Source organism: Bombus affinis, chromosome 11, assembly GCF_024516045.1.
Source record: "Bombus affinis isolate iyBomAffi1 chromosome 11, iyBomAffi1.2, whole genome shotgun sequence".
Lineage (NCBI taxonomy): Eukaryota > Metazoa > Arthropoda > Insecta > Hymenoptera > Apidae > Bombus > Bombus affinis.
This window is the reverse complement of record NC_066354.1, coordinates 6,146,526-6,160,227: the sequence shown is the minus strand read 5'-3', so window position 1 is coordinate 6,160,227 and position 13,702 is coordinate 6,146,526. Positions and strand designations below refer to the sequence as shown.

The 13,702-nt window shown below is 37.8% G+C and overlaps 1 protein-coding gene across 1 annotated transcript in view; it reads right to left on the bottom strand.

The window, feature by feature from the left end:
- Positions 1-13,702, bottom strand: part of LOC126921960 (neuroendocrine convertase 2-like) — a 38,742-nt gene that overhangs the window by 21,612 nt on the left and 3,428 nt on the right. The window contains 3 exon segments of the mRNA XM_050734057.1: positions 823-860; positions 3,749-4,013; positions 4,888-4,992. Of these exon segments, the coding sequence (XP_050590014.1) occupies positions 823-860; positions 3,749-4,013; positions 4,888-4,992 (408 nt within the window).

The following is a 13,702-nucleotide window of genomic DNA, read 5'->3' as shown; positions in this document are numbered from 1 at the left end:
CGGAATCGGAAGGATATTTCAGTTCAGCTGAGCAATTTCGTCAGATTTCGACAAACGATCTACGTTTGAAAACAGACTGTCTAACATTCGTCATCAGTGGCGTGGCAAATGGTGAAATATATCGCGTGCGTTGAAGATTCAGCGGCTGTAACTTTCTACGACGATAGAATTTCCACTCGTTAAAACGGGAAAAATTGATATTCTCTCGTCAGTTGTAATATATCGCCGTAGTAATAATTGCATTTTAACTAACAAATCGCAACAGCCGAGAAGTTAAAACGTTCGAAACGTTCGTAATTGTCCCTGGTAGATCTGAAAGTGTGTTGTCCAAGCCGTGCGATACGTTTCCCTGTGATTTTCCATTGGGTCGGGTTTCATTTCCCAGGACAAAGACCGCTGATAAAGACACCTCGTCGCGTTGATTAACGACGTTATACCAGGGAACAATGGCCGTCTGCTCGAGTAGATCCTGGGTAGGACATCAGTGCGACGACTGCCACAAAATAGACGCTCCGCGGATTTTTATCGTCGCCCGTTCGTCGTGATAAAATGGTTACGAACTCGATTTGAATTTCAACGCGTGCAATTCAGTATATGCTAATGTACCTTATGAATGTGTTGCGGTTACAACAGAACGCCACCGAGATGTGGCAGCAAACGCGTTGAAAGGAAGGTAAACAGAATGGTCTTCCACGCAATTTTTCAACCTTTCAGACACCGACTTTATAACGAATTTCTATGTGTTCCGAGTATTTGCTTGGACCACGGTTACGTATAATAATCACCATACTTTCTTCTTTTACGTATAATGATCGTACTTACATAGTTGTATTTTAGATCCGGATGCATGTAGTCGACCCCTGGAACAAAAATAAAGAACCGACGTTTTCAAAATAGAATATGTAATCCGGTAGACCAAGGAATGAAAACACTAGAGATACCTCAAGATTACCCCAAGTCCATTAAAAGTTTCCGCGAGCTAATCATTCGAAGAGAGCTTTAAGCCCGAGTTCCGTGTAAAGGTGAAGCTTCTCTTGCAACACGACTGACCTTTTACTTTATGATTTCATTGGCGTATTCTCCGACGTTAGATATTTACATATCATGTTTGAGGGAAAAGACTGAAATACTTTGTAATCTTATAACGCGGAGTTAGTATTCCATGGTCTTATAACACGGGATTAAAGCTGGTTCCACTGAACGTTAAAACTTCTTAATTAATATAACTTAAAATAATAAAATAAAATGTAAAATATAATTAATATATCATCGTGAACCATTCAGATTGAGTTCGAATTTTACCGATACGTTGCTAATCAAATTTTCAAATTTTTCGTGTAATCCATGTGATATAGATATTCGTAGAAAAATGTATACATTCGAGTATCGAAAAGTTTCATGAAGTACCATAGATTTAACATACACGAGATATAATTGGAGTTTCTACGACTATTGACTCGCGAACGATGAAATTCCTGATTGTTAATCTTCTGAATCCACGGAACAACGCTTTATTCGCCGAATATTATACAATTCACTTTATTCGAACAGATTACCGGAAGATTAGAGCGAAATGATCAAAGTCAACCAAATAATGGAGCAATTTGTTTATCTAAAGTATCAACGAGTTTCGTGCGGCGTTAAACTCGTAATATTGCGTGATCGACAACGCTAACGGCGGGATATTATCGCTATGTTTGCCGAACGATGACTGTCGGGCGAAATCGATAGAACCGAGGTAAAGCCGTAAAAGGCTAAAATCTTTAACAAGCTGTATCACGAGATATCCCAGATTACAGTTTAACAGAGACGATATCGAGGCTCTGGACTTAATAAACGATCGAGATTGGCCATCAGTTACACGCCTTTCTATCAGGAACTATCGATTGCTATTTACAGAATGGCAATTCTTCTTTCATAGCGAAAAATCTTCTTTCTTCGGAAAAAGCAACAAAATACTCGAGCATTTTTAATTTCTATACATATTCAATTCTTATGAAACATTTAAATGAAATATTCTCTCTACTACTGTAACGTGTAAGTACATCGTAAAAGAATTATACTTAATTCAGTCGTGAAGTTATGGACGTCATAACAAAAGTTTTTATAGCGTCGTTTAATTTTCATTGGACGATAAGCAAAGACATGAATTATTTTTTGTCACATTAGTTTAACTATGTTGCGAGCTTAGTTTCTGACAACCAGCAAATGCATTATTATCTTAGGAGAAGTCGATGAGTGAAGTTATGACTGGCTCAATTGCTATATCACGAACAGCGATGTAGCGAAATTGTTATTTACCACGAAACGAAGTTTGTATTTTTAGAACGTTCAGTCAATACATCAACTGCCAGTGTAAACCCAACTTTTATTCGAATGTAGCGACTTCGATATATGATCCAATAACAGCCGCATTAAAAAAAGGAAATAAAAAAAAGAAAACAAGAAATCGTTGAAAAGTAAGAAAAAAAAGGAAAATCCATAGGCAAACGATGGAAACGCATATCTGTGTGTTCAATGTTTGCGAGTGGAACACCGTTGCGATATCGAGTAACAAATATTTTGCACAGAATCCAATCGGATATGAAGCCGCTCCATCCGGGTACATCCTTATTTATCCAAAAACGATAACTCGTTGAGAATCGGTTTCCAAAAATTGTTTACAGCGATGTAAAGAATAAAAAAGCCACGAGATGTCGAGTTTCGTGATTTTATAACCGAACAGAGCGATAGGATCATCACAGAATGTATCATCACAGAACCGGGCTTGTTACATCGATTTTGATCCACTAGCTATCGGCTATCACTGAATAATCCCTCGTCTCCGTATGAAACAATGTACGATACGTACGATTCAATCAATCCACGAAGTCCAAATACAGATTTCTCTTCGTGTTTCGTTCGCGTACATCGATATGCATGTTGCTAAAGCGATTACATTGTATCATTGTTATCGTGTTTATGGAAATAGACTAGAAGAATTTACGAACAAGATTTGCTACCCAGTTATTTTCTATTCTGCACGATACCAGTGAAGACTATTTTCCACAAAAGATTAGAAACGAATATCAGAGTATACGAGGAAACAGTGTATAACGATAATTAATGAAGCTATGTCGCGATAGCACCAGTAACTGATTACCTAGTAATGCTAGTCGACATGCAATTAATACAACTAACCTCGGGAATACAAGACATTCATGCGTCGCGTAATTTAAGTTAAAACGTTTTCTGTTAATGAGATTTCCAGATGCCAGGGCTAAAATTATGCCCGTTAAATCGCGCCAAATCGTCCTACGTATCCGTATCTACATGACCTAGAAAATACGTGTAATATGTATATGTAAAATAGTGATAATACGCTTCCGTAATTTAAACTACACCGTGATATTGTAAACGCTGCATTTCTATGCCAGTGTGAAAATCCAATAGTACATCTAAAGTGATATCTAAATAGTTTTAGCAAGTATGTTATACACTTCTGTCGAACTGTATAACATACTGTGAAGGAAATATAATCGATAAGAGAAATAGAAAGACTGATAAAACTCGAAACGGAAAGAATGCTACGAAATGTAATACGGTGCAATAGAGAAATTCCCGCAACAAAGAAGAGAACCAAAGGAACGAAACGATCAGCAAATACGGTAGCAGTAAGAGTTAGCGATAAGAAGATGAAATTAATAAATGGTACTATTACGCCATTATCCAAATAGTTTAAAATAAAGATATCCAAGTAGAATCTCACCATCGTCCATTATAGCTGTGGTAACGTTTTTTCCAGTAAAACCCTGAGCCCAGGCTGCCTTCACGTTCAAGTCTAACTTCGCTTTGCCACCGTTCTGTCCAGTGTTCTTCAAGTACCATTGATATTGGAAGAATGGATCCGACGGATCTCTATTACCAGGATTCATTTGACTCATTTGGTACGGTGGCACGAGATTATCCACGCTGAGAGGTTTATAGCCTCTCTTCACCCTCTTGAATCCAGGTTGTTGCACCGCTGCGTTCACCTAAAACATTTATTCGAATCCACCCTTACACCAACGCGAGAACTCCAACCCCTCGAAAATGCCAAGTAGTTAATTTCTCTTTTACGAGCTTCGTCGAATGATTAATGGACGAGATCATAAATAGTCAGAATGGTCAACAGAAAAAGGGTAAAATAGCGATAAAATGGCAAGGGGAACGTCAAATATTTCCCCTCGGTGGAAACCAAACGGTTTTCGGACAGGATAAACTATAGCAAGAGGAATGCGTCTAAAGACAGATTTCGCTCGTTTTCGTTTGACATTTCCCGTTCTATGACCTGAAGCAAACAATGGGAAAATAATGACTGTTTGGTTAGAGTTTCTCGCGTTCTCAGAATCGAGTAAAAGGGTCGGAAAACGGATATAGTACGATGGAAATTTACGAAAGTATGATAAAAAACGGAACGTTCTCTGCGAAGTGATCGATGACAATATCGCGGCCGCACTCCGCGCGATCGAACAATCGTAATTTACCCGATCAATCTATTCCCTATCCAATTATATCCTCCATGTCGCTGGAAGTTACATATTCATTTACATTCATATCGGTAGTCGAGGCTTTTCAAACCGAGTTCCACGTATCCTCCCACGAGCCAAAGAATACGTTCCTTCGGACTTTTCAAAGCGACCTCCCGTGAAAGCTATTATTCGAAATGTTACATTGATTTTTCTAAAAGACGATAACAATCTTTTATCGATGAAATTTACGGCGAACGGTTAAAGGGACGCTTTGGGAGTGAAATTTCATCCTTGCGATGCAGCTCCGTGCGAATAATAAATGTGATATAACGATGGGATGAAAATTCTATGAAAAAAAAAACGATAAAAACCCGATGTATTTCAAGAAATCACTTACCATCGGATCCACTTTCAACCTTCTCATGTGAGGTACAGATCTCTTGTTCCTTGCGTGTGGTAGGGCTTTATGAACGAAGTGATATTCCGTTCGGCTGCCCAATATCTACACAGACAGGAGAACAGCAATTTATATTCGCTGCCACTTCGTTTCGTGTCACTGGTACGTTGCCTCGATCCAATTCTTGCAAGATAATGGAAGACAATTTTTATTCGATTACGCGATAAACATTCATTGACACGTAATAAGAAAGCAGTTCTTGTTGTTCAATCGAATGATCATCTCTCGAAGAAATGGAAGTGACAAACAACTAGAGGAGAAACAGCGAGACAGTTGGTTGGCTAAAGGTGACTTGGCAAGCTCGCTACCGTCTCTCCATCATCTTGGAAGAGACAAAAGGATTCTAAGTGACCGGACGAAGTCAAATTCACCCGTTGTTTCGCAAAAATTGTTCGATATATCTTAATCCATAGCGGATGTGCGAGTAGGAGAATCCTTTCGAAACCTCGATTCGCTTAGGATATTGGAGCACGTAGGTAAATAACGTGATCTGATCGAATTATGCGGAAGCGAGTTAACCATCGAACCATCGTTTCGACGATCCATTCGAGCCAATTACGGACAGATTAAGTCACCTCGGTTACGGTACGCTCTGTTATCGGATTTATAAATTATTTACCCCTCCCAATCGTTAATTCGTCTGTTTCAGCTGATTGGAAAAAGGAAACGGTGAAACACGGAGAGAGGAAGGAAGAAGGAGAATAAAGGAAAATAAATAACGGAGAGAAGAATAGAGAAAAGAAGAAAGAAGAGGAAGAGTAAAGAATGAAAATGAAGAAACGATAGGAAGGAGAAAGCAGAGAAGTATCTTTTCCTGTTGATTCCAGGACTCAACGGCTTATGCGTTATCTGAACTTTTCACAAAAATTAGCTATTAAAAAAATTAGCTTTTTAAATTTGAAAGAATACTTATACGTTTTTTGATAAAACGTTTACAAAGAGAATAATTAATGGCCGATATCCTCTGAAATCGAGAAACTACACACGTTCGCTCCAATCCAATAATACCAGTTCTCATGGGACACGCGACACACCTTGCATTTAAATCACTCGTTTGCTAACAATTTTATCAGGATCGAGGAAGTAAAAGTAAAATTTCAATCGCATTTTAATCCTCCTAGTTTACTATTAAAATAATGTTCGTTCATATACTCGAGAAATCCGATCGTTGTTCGATAATTCGATACAAAGAATTGCCATAGCAAAGTTGAGAACTTCGACAAGAAGGAAAAGATTACAACGAGAGGCTGACACGTGGACGATATCGACGGAGGCCTACACGTGATCATATCACAAGATATCTTATTATTGATGATATTGGAATCCTCGTACATATAGGTGTCTTGAGTCGACGCATCTTATTCCATTCCATATCCCATTCCCGATACACAGCCACCTTCCAATGCTACTTATCCGCGCACAAGCTTGATTCTAACTCAAGGACTAGTGCAATTTTCTGTAAAAACCATCGACGAATTTCTCTCCGCATGATGCTAATGAAAAACTACAAACTACTTGGAAGCTTTAAAAAGTATTAGGTTGTCCGAAAAATTTCTTCCGTTTCATAAGGTGATAATAAAAGGTGAACAACAATTTCTGTTTTATTTTATTTTATTAAGTTAGGTATGATCCATTTCGTTATATTTCTATTATTACGTTCGTGCATAATTCAATAAACTAATATAAAACAAGAAACATTGTGCGTCTATTATTTCCTTACAAAACGAAAGAAACTTTTCGGACAACCTAATGTTAGTCACTAAACACGTATTGTTACGAAAAAACAAAATTGTTTCTGTAATTTTCCATTCTTAGCGATTTCGATGTTCTTTTAACGCACGACTATATTAAGAGAATAGAAAAGGGGGGAAAAGAACAGAGGAGAAGAATATTTCGAATTGTGATTGTTCTTGAAATCTAGCGTGAAATCTAGCTTTAGAAACTACAACAGCTACTGTAAGGAATATTAACTGACGACTTAAATTAAGATCCTAGTCGTGATAATTTAATACGATCCGCGTTATGAAAATTCTTCGTTAATCACATTATACGAGTCATCTTCCATTTTCAAGTTTCAAAGAGATTCTTTCTTTTTTTTCGTTCATTCAGACAGCAAATCCCAGTTTTCTCTGAGGCATGAGGAAAGGAACAGACGAGGGACATATTTTTTCAACAGGCTGGAAGAAATTAATAGGGTGGAGAGATGGATGGAATGGCAGATCGATCGAGCAATAGAGCCCGGTAGCTTTTTCGGTAAAAGGAAGGTGAACCGCGACGAAGAGAAACCAGAGGCCGGCAGTATCTTGTCATCCAGTTCTCAGTTTATGATATTCAATTTCCTTGCGTGTGTCGCGTCACGATTACCCTGCAGTCGTTCTCGATCAAAAACAACACTCTGAAATAACAACAGCGCGATCGATGCTCCGCAAGAGTCGATATCGAACCGAGCTACTTCGTTCATTACGCGGTTCCTCGGCAACTCTCGACGCTTTACCGCCGTTTGTAAATTTCCTTGAATATCGGCAGGTGAAGATACAACGAAGCAACGTTGATTAACGTTGCACTAACTTTCCAGTAGGATACTTGTCGCGAAGTTACAACGTGAAAGCGTTGATTCCTATCGAAGAGGAAATCAAAGGCGACCGTCGATGCCACGAATTTGTAAGATAAATAACGCGGTAAATGGTAAGAAACTTCTGTATGTAAGTGCGATCACCAGCCGAGGCAATATCGAGAGAAATCTGTTATCCGAGAAACGTGGTGGTTGCCACGAATTTCAATATCAGGAGGCGCGAATACACGTAGGACGTCAACGAGAGGTTGGTGGAAAAGAATTTTCTCATTTTGACGCCGATTCTCGTGCATCGTTGCTTTTATCCTGAACGCTATGAAACCATGTTTTCAATGAAACAGGTTATGATGCTTTTATAAAAGGAGGGATTTAGGTAAGTCGCAACAACGAAAAGCTAAATCGCCTCCTTTCAAACTCCGATGTTTCAATGCGTATACGAATTTGACCATAACAAAGTTCTGTCTTTTTCATATTCGTTTGAAACAATTTGGTATTCTTTTTCACTTTTTCCTTCACAGAGAATTCCATTTTGGATTTAAATTTGTTATCTCTCTGAAATTTATTGGGAATTTATTTCCATACAGAGTTCCTGGAAAAAAAAGCAACTTCGTTTGAGTCCGCTCGTTGCAGATGGATAGGTTCAACACGTGCAGCACCAAGAGATTAGAATTCTATAGCGATGCAGCGCCTTTGAAATCCTCAGTGACGATGAAGCTCTCTACGAACGTACAATGACGCTTCTAACGCTTTAATGGAGAAACATATTGCGTGCATCCCGGATTTTCGTCCACCCTATGTTATTTAATCAAGCTCCACTTCTGACGAAACAGAACCGGCCAGATGACCGATCAATCTGCGTGGACTTTATTTGGGTCAACGAATTTACCTGTTCCATTAACTGTCCTATTTTTACCATCGTAAGAGAAGTAAAAGCGCAATATTTGCTTAAATATATTTGTCAAATTTCTTTACACTTTGCATTACAACTATCCAAGTTAATTTTCTACTTTTACTATTTTTTTAACAAAGAAAAGGAAAAAAAGCAGATACTTGATCGTCGATTTCTCTTATTCAATAAAAAAATCTTAAATATATAATCGATGCAAAATATTTTCCAGCTTCCACGTAGATTTTCAGTCAGTCGATTTTAAAATATAATTAACAATAATCGAGTCTCGCTACGATACTAATAAAATTTCAAAATGGTCTGTTTAATACACGTAATATGTTAATTAAAAAAGTAAAACTTTAATACGTCGCTGTACTTATATCACGTATTTAGATACGCTTCACAGATCGGTAATTTAGTGTTCGAAAGGATCGTCTATATTTTAATGCGGAAGAAAAGAAGGAAATGGACGATAAATCAGAATTCTGATAGAAATAGACGTTTTATCTCGAGAGACATAGCACCATAACGTAGAACTAGTCGCCTCTTAATCGAGTTTAGCCTGGGCTACACGTGTCACGTAATCTAATTAGCAAACGTGCGCCAAGTGCGTAACATCGAACACAACATTACGTTATTATACATACGTTCATCGGATAAACCTTTCCCTTCAGCCACGGCTATCGCATATAGATACGATTTATCGAGCCGACGCGACGTTGTATTGGAAGCGTGCGTCGGCGAAGCTCGTGCGGTCAGCCCGAGCGAAGAAATATGGAAGCCAGCCGCTTTAATTTTCCCTACGGTTTATCGGAAACGTGGAAGCTTTTACACGACGTCGCGTCGTGTGAAACATCGTTACAAGCGTGCAAAGTTTAAACAGAAGAAAAAAATTGAAAGCCTGTGAAAACTTAATCCAGTTACGGATAGACAGAGTTGAAAAATCAATTTAACCGCACCAATGCATAAACCATCCGCGTATCTTTAAAACTATCGAGGAAAAATAAACAAAAAACATCTGGAGAAATATAAGCAAAGTTCTGCAAAGCTCCTACCTTCGGTCACCGGCAAATTCAATAGATACTATACGAGAAAGGTTTCTTTGAAAATGTAGTGGATATAATGCACTTGCATTACGCAACTTCAGATAAGAGAACCAAGAAAAATGTTAATGTATACGTCTCTCGAAGCTCAGAGTGACAGAACACTGTTGTTAAAGGACATACTGTAACCTCGATCTTCCATTTCCTACATAATTCTGGTACCGTTCGTGACACATACGTATATTACATACATATATATTAACAAAGCTACGGTAGAAAAGAGAGAGAGGAAGGAAAGTTCGCATAAACGACGTATGGTTAAGGAAGCGTGATGAACGTGTCTTGTTTAACATTACGATGTGTGCACAACTCTTACCGTGAAACACGTATACAACGCGAAACGTTTTCGGATTACTGGTGCATGAATAAAGTACGTTTTCGATGCACTCATCATCTCCAATTGTCTGTTTGACCTTACAAACTTAACTGCTGCGTGGGCGTTTTTGGATATATCGCACATGCTGGACATACTTAGAAAATTACCCTTAGAATGCACTGTTTCGTCAGAAGAATGGAAATTGCTTCCAAAATCGTGCTATTAAGTTTTAACTACTAAAAATCTCGCGCCAAGTTTCTACCATCAGGAAAAAGAGAATAGATTTTCGGGAAATTTATATAAATTTGTATGTACAAGTGGGAAGTAATTTTCTATTTAAGAAGGAAGAGGATATTCGCCTCGAATTTCGAGAAGTTTATGGACGAATTTTCTATTTCGAAGTTAGGAGAAATCGAATGAAGAGAGAGAGAAAGGAATATTTTCTCGTAGAATTTGAAACATAAATATGAAGATATTTTCGAAAAAAAAATTCAAACGCAGGCACGCCAGAAATTGGCCGAAAAATTAACAATCAGAAGCTTTAACATTTTCTCTTCTATAGCAATAATACTCTCTCAATTTTTAATATTCATAAAACGAAAACGATTTGTATCACGCAACTAATTAAGCGAACGGAGCAAGGAAATAAACAGAATGATATTAAAATAGAAGGTCGAGCCATTAAAATCAAAAGAAATATTCCATTCCATCGGCAGAGTAATTATTCTTTGATCAAAGTTCACGCATAAAGAGCTGGAATCAGTTTATTCGGCAAACTTGCATTTCTTCGGCAACGTTAATTAACTGGCTCATAATTTTCGTTTGCTCGTTAAGAGTCTCATCTTCTCAATCCCAACGAAAGTTCGTATGATTCCGGATACGAGAGTGTTACGTATTTCGTAAGTTTATTACCTATCCTTCCCGCGGAAACATTCAATCGCGCGCAAAGTATAATTTAATTACCAACTTCTATTGCAAAAATAACCATTGTAACCATTGTATCGCTTGAAAGATACTCGTATTCGACGCGAGATACGTATTTGCAAAATATGACTGATTTCATCGTAAGTTGGACCAACGATCTTCGCATTGGCCAATTAATAAACCAGGTGCACGGTGTACCTAACTATGGAGATTAAAATGAATCGATTTAGCGTAATCGTTCATCGTTGCATACGGGTAGTCACGACCAACGCTTAAAGTATTGCATTACGTACAGAAATAAACTTAAACTGTAATTCGGAATACTTTTATTGCTGGCTTACGCTTACGTATAACTAGACTGCGGATCTTTATGCAAATTCGTACTTTTATGAATACGATTAAAGGATTGAAATACATTTCGTTTTCATCGTCTAATGAGAAAAGTACTACGAAATGCGAAATACGAAGTTTAATATACTTGGATTTAATTAATTGATACTTAAACGTTGTAATAAATACAATAGCGTGGTAGAACTTCTTGTGGCCAGTGTAGCTGGACGAATATGCTTGAACAATCGTTTATTTAAATAACAAAAACGATCGATGTCTTAGATTATATTTAACAATGTAGCCGATTGACAAAGCGTTGCTCGTTTACACTTGCCAAAGTGTGTTAACAAACATTTTCTATTAACGAAGAAGTACGATATAGTTGGTCGCGATGTTTCTATCGAAGTTTCGCTCAGCCTGAGAACACGATTGCGTAAACGTATAGAAGATTGCCAGAGTTTGTGAACCGCGTTAAGTATAAAAGTTTTCCTTCTCTGTATCCGTTTTCTTCGGACTGTGACAACGAGAAACAACAAAGATGAATAAGGCTTCCGCCCTTTTCATATTTTTCCAAGGGTTTCGCTCGAGTTTTACAACGATAAATCGAAAGGTTACCGGCGTTACCGCAACATTCCAATCGATCGACCTATTTAACATGATTATTCCACGCGGCTTCTCTCGGCTAATCTTTTTATTATTCGCGGAAGGGAAACTGTCGCGTCTTCGTAAAGTTCCTTTGCTCTATGGAATTCGCTTTAAAAGGTATTCATAAGATATTACGCAACGATCTATCAATACGTGACCCGAAAGCCTTTCACTCGCTACTCCCTTTTTATTCCCTTCGCGACGATGAAAATCCGTCGTTACCAACGATGACAGTTCTAATCGGTGGCCGGTGGAGGCGATCGATCAGCGTGATAATCCAGCGTGTACGTCACTGGACGATTAATCGTGTGAGACGGTCGGGAAACCCAACGATCAGATAAAACAACGTCACAGACCGTTGTAAATATGGCGTTCAAGAAGAAATCGATTCTCTGGAAAGCGAATAAATTACATTACCTACACGACTACGGACCAACCATCATCATATTCACCAATATTTGTCAATTGATTTTCTAGCCAATTGACTTTATAACCCTTCACGTTGGTTGGCCAACCCGCAACAAAAGTTTCCGATCGGCTCACTTTCAAAACCATTTACAACTTCTATTTCACCGACTGTTCTACCAAGCAACTAACTACCTTTCGGTTAAGAAGATCATTCACCGATTGCTAGATAGTTAGATCGTAGACTGGACGGTATCTTAACACTTTACCGACCGATAGCTTATTAATCGATATTTTGTCACCGACAATCTTTTTCATTAGTAAGTAATTTGTAATTAATTAGTACTAGTAATAAGTAATTTGTAACTAATTTGTTCATTAGCGGTAATTTGTTATTTAGTACTAAGGTACCTTGCTCAGTTGCGTTGCTCTGTAAGCTCCCACGGTTTTATACCAATTTGAAAAGCTTACCGTTCGCGATGAACGAAAAGAATGGTATTGAAGAGTCTAAACCGAAACAGAGCCGGTGGCAGGGAGAATCTGCGCCTGAGATACCAGTCGGACGAGCGTATGCTGTTGAATCGCTAGCAGTCGGTAAAGTGTTAACGAACGTCTTACCGCGTAGGACAACAGACGAATCTGATAATGTATTGGGTCGTCCGAAAAGTTTCTTTCGTTTCATAAGATGATAATAGATACAGATTTTCTGTTTTATATTATTTTATGGAATAACGTATGATCCATTTTGTTTTATCAAAATAAAGATCACAACGTTTGACAAATTAGGTTTCATGTTTGTATGAAGATACATCGTGTCTGTAAAGGAAAGACACTTTTCGGACGAAAACGTACGCGACAAGACGTATAAGATTACGCGGTGTCGTGAAATGTGAAATGGCGACATTAACAAACATAACATGTTATAACGAACTATTAATTAAGACGTATAAATCTAAATCTGCGGCGTTTCAAGATACATGCAATTTCTCTAGGTCAACTTCTCGTGTTTCCTTTAACCGGTCTTTAAATATATAGAGGGTTGAAGATTATCATGCAGTAAGGCAAGATGTTGAGAATTTAGGTTTAGCAGCGTACTCTGACTCTCTGAAGTATCATAGCTCTAATTCCGTAATATAATACGTAACATAGTACAATATATAAAAATATAACGAATTTTTTACAATGACAAAGGCGGAACACTGTTTTATCAAAAATTACAATGGTCTAATTCGCAGCGCTGTGATTTTCAGCCTTCCGCATTTACTTACAAAATTAAAAAAGAGTCTCTTTAATCGAGGCATTATATTAGATATTACGGAACGAAAGAGAATGTTTACCCAAACTTCTCACATAAAATTTCTTCTATTCTAAACGAATCAATACTGGAAAATTTCACGTTGAAAATGAGCGTAACGAAAGTTTGACTTATCCTCGATTATCTTGAGAATTTAGACTTAGCCATGTACTCTGATTCTCTGAAGTATCGTAGCTCTAATTCCGTAATATAATACGTAACATAATACAATATATAAAAATATAACGAATTTTTTACAATGACAAAGGCGGAACAA